The sequence below is a fragment of the Triticum urartu genome, chromosome 5A, assembly GCF_056163025.1.
Source record: "Triticum urartu cultivar PI428250 chromosome 5A, HENAU_Tu73, whole genome shotgun sequence".
NCBI classification, from domain to species: Eukaryota; Viridiplantae; Streptophyta; class Magnoliopsida; order Poales; family Poaceae; genus Triticum; species Triticum urartu.
In genome coordinates this window covers 471,465,685-471,467,981 of record NC_141877.1, presented here as the reverse complement: position 1 = coordinate 471,467,981, position 2,297 = coordinate 471,465,685, and the positions used below count along the sequence as shown (strand labels likewise).

The 2,297-nt window shown below is 42.0% G+C and overlaps 1 protein-coding gene across 1 annotated transcript; it reads left to right on the top strand.

The window, feature by feature from the left end:
• The first annotated feature begins 1,033 nt into the window (after positions 1-1,033).
• LOC147972036 (uncharacterized) lies at positions 1,034-1,885 on the top strand. The gene is made up of 2 exons (XM_087522914.1): positions 1,034-1,467; positions 1,558-1,885. The coding sequence occupies exons 1-2, from the start codon at positions 1,034-1,036 to the stop codon at positions 1,883-1,885; spliced, it is 762 nt and encodes a 253-aa protein (XP_087379040.1).
• Positions 1,886-2,297: the final 412 nt, after the last annotated feature.

The following is a 2,297-nucleotide window of genomic DNA, read 5'->3' as shown; positions in this document are numbered from 1 at the left end:
GGAATAACAGTTTTCAGCTGCTTTACACTTTCAAAGCTGAAGTGGAGATGGCAAGTCCAGGGAGTGTTGTAGAGATTGACAAGCATACAGTTCCATTCAAAATAAAAGGGAAGTCATTTCAGAAGGAGTGCTTCAGAAGGGCTTTTGTTTGTTTCAAGGCTTGCTGGCAGGGGTTTCTAGATGGTTGCAGGCCCTATTTGGTTGTAGATGCTACACATTTGACTGGAAGATGGAGAGGACAGCTAGTAGCAGCTTCTGCAGTTGATGGACACAACTGGCTATTCCCAGTTGCATTTGGTGTGGTGGAGGCAGAGTCTGAGGAAAGTTGGGTCTGGTTTCTGCAGCAGTTGCGCAACATTATAGGCACACCCCCAGGTTTAGCTATACACACAGATGCTTGCAAGGGTTTAGAGAGTGCAGTGGAAATTGTATTCCCTGGAGTGGAGCATAGGGAATGTATGCGACACCTAGCGCATAATTTCAAAAAGAAGTTCAAAGGTAAAGTTTATAATGAGAACTTATGGCCAGCATCATACACATGCAGCAAAAGGAAGCATGAACACCATTTGAGAGTGTTTTATGCTCAAATCCTCTTGTGAAGGAGTACATGGATGCACATCATGGCAAGGTGTGGTCAAGAAGCAAATTCAATGAAATCTGCAAAGTAGATTATGTGACCAGTAACCTTGCAGAATGCTTCAATTCAAAGTTCAAGTCAGTGAAAGGGCTCTTGTTGTGGCAAGCATTTGACAAGATGAGGCAAATGATCATGATAAAGATGGCTCTTCGCAAAAGAATTGCAGAAACACAATATGTTGGTCATCAAATGCTCCCATCACTGATTAAGACATTGCACTTGAAGGCAAGAGGACTGAAGATGAAATGTATTCGATCTGGTACATATGAGGGAGAGGTTACCTATACTGACACTAAAAATAGGGTATGGAGGTATCCTGTGAACCTAAGTACTAGAGAATGTACTTGTAGGCAATGGCAGATCCGTGGGAAGCCATGCATACATGCCCTACATTTGATGACCGTTATCGGGGGTGCAGATGGTGAAGTTGATCAATATTGCTCTGAGTATTTCTCTGTTGCCAAATTTATGGCTGCTTATGCTGACAATGTGCCTGCACTATTGGGGAAAGATCAATGGAACATAGTAGATCCAGGGTACAAACTCCATGCTCCTGTCATTACTAGACCACCAGGAAGACCAAGGAACCAGAGGATTAGAGCAGGTGAGGAGGGTCGTCTACCAAAGAAGCGTGCTTGCAAAAAATGTGGAGTTCTGGGGCATATTGCTAGGCTTTGTACCAATGCAGTGGATGCATCATTTGGAGAGAAGGAAAGATGGACAGCAGCCAATGCTGAGGAGAATGTAGCAGCAATGGAGACTGAAGATGCAGTGGAGAATGCAGCAGCAAATGAAGCAGTGGAGAATGCAGCAGCAAATGAAGCATCTTGGTATGTGTTTGCACCCTTTGTAGAATGCAACTACCCTTTTGTTTGCATTTGTTCTCTTTTTTGCCTATGGCTTATAATTTTATTTACCAGCTCTAGGGAGAAAAGGCCAAGAGATGAAGAAGCGGAAGATTTTGAAACCATGGCCTTTGATGGTTTTGAATCTATAAGAGAGGAAGAGGAGGGCGTAATTTTTCCAATTGTGCCTTTAAAGATTACTGAACCCATTGATGACTGTCAAATGGTCATCAAGTGCTCGGCGAGTGCAACTACTCCATCAGCACCTCCACGAGGAAAACCCCAAGTAAAGCCCAAGATCAAAAGGAACAAGAGTCTGAAAGAAAAGAGCATCTCAACTAGGGAAACCAGGAGCAAGATGGTGAAGCCAGCTGCAAACACAAGGAGCAAGTCGAAAATTTGAATTAAGTTGTTGGGAAATGTTTGTGTTGTCAATTTGAGGGCGAGTGGATCGCTTAAAACTTGGTAGATTTGTATTAAGATGTTGGCATCTTAAAACTTGGTAGATTTGAGCTACTGAGATAACTTATCAATTGTAATAATGTTGCTTCTACTTTGGTTTCTTATTTGAGTCAGAATTCAAATTTCCATCAAAATTTGAATTTAAATCAATATTTGAATTTGGGCCAAAATTTGGATTCGAGTCAAAGTTGAAGTTGAACATTGGAGGTTCATTGCTCTGTGTGGTGTATTTGATCGAGCATTTGAAGTCCAATATTCGTAGGTGAACAGTCCGAACGAGAAATGTGCTAGAAACGAGCTCGAAAACTAGGGTAAACATCCCTATTTGAAATCAAGTTTTTTTGACCTTGCCT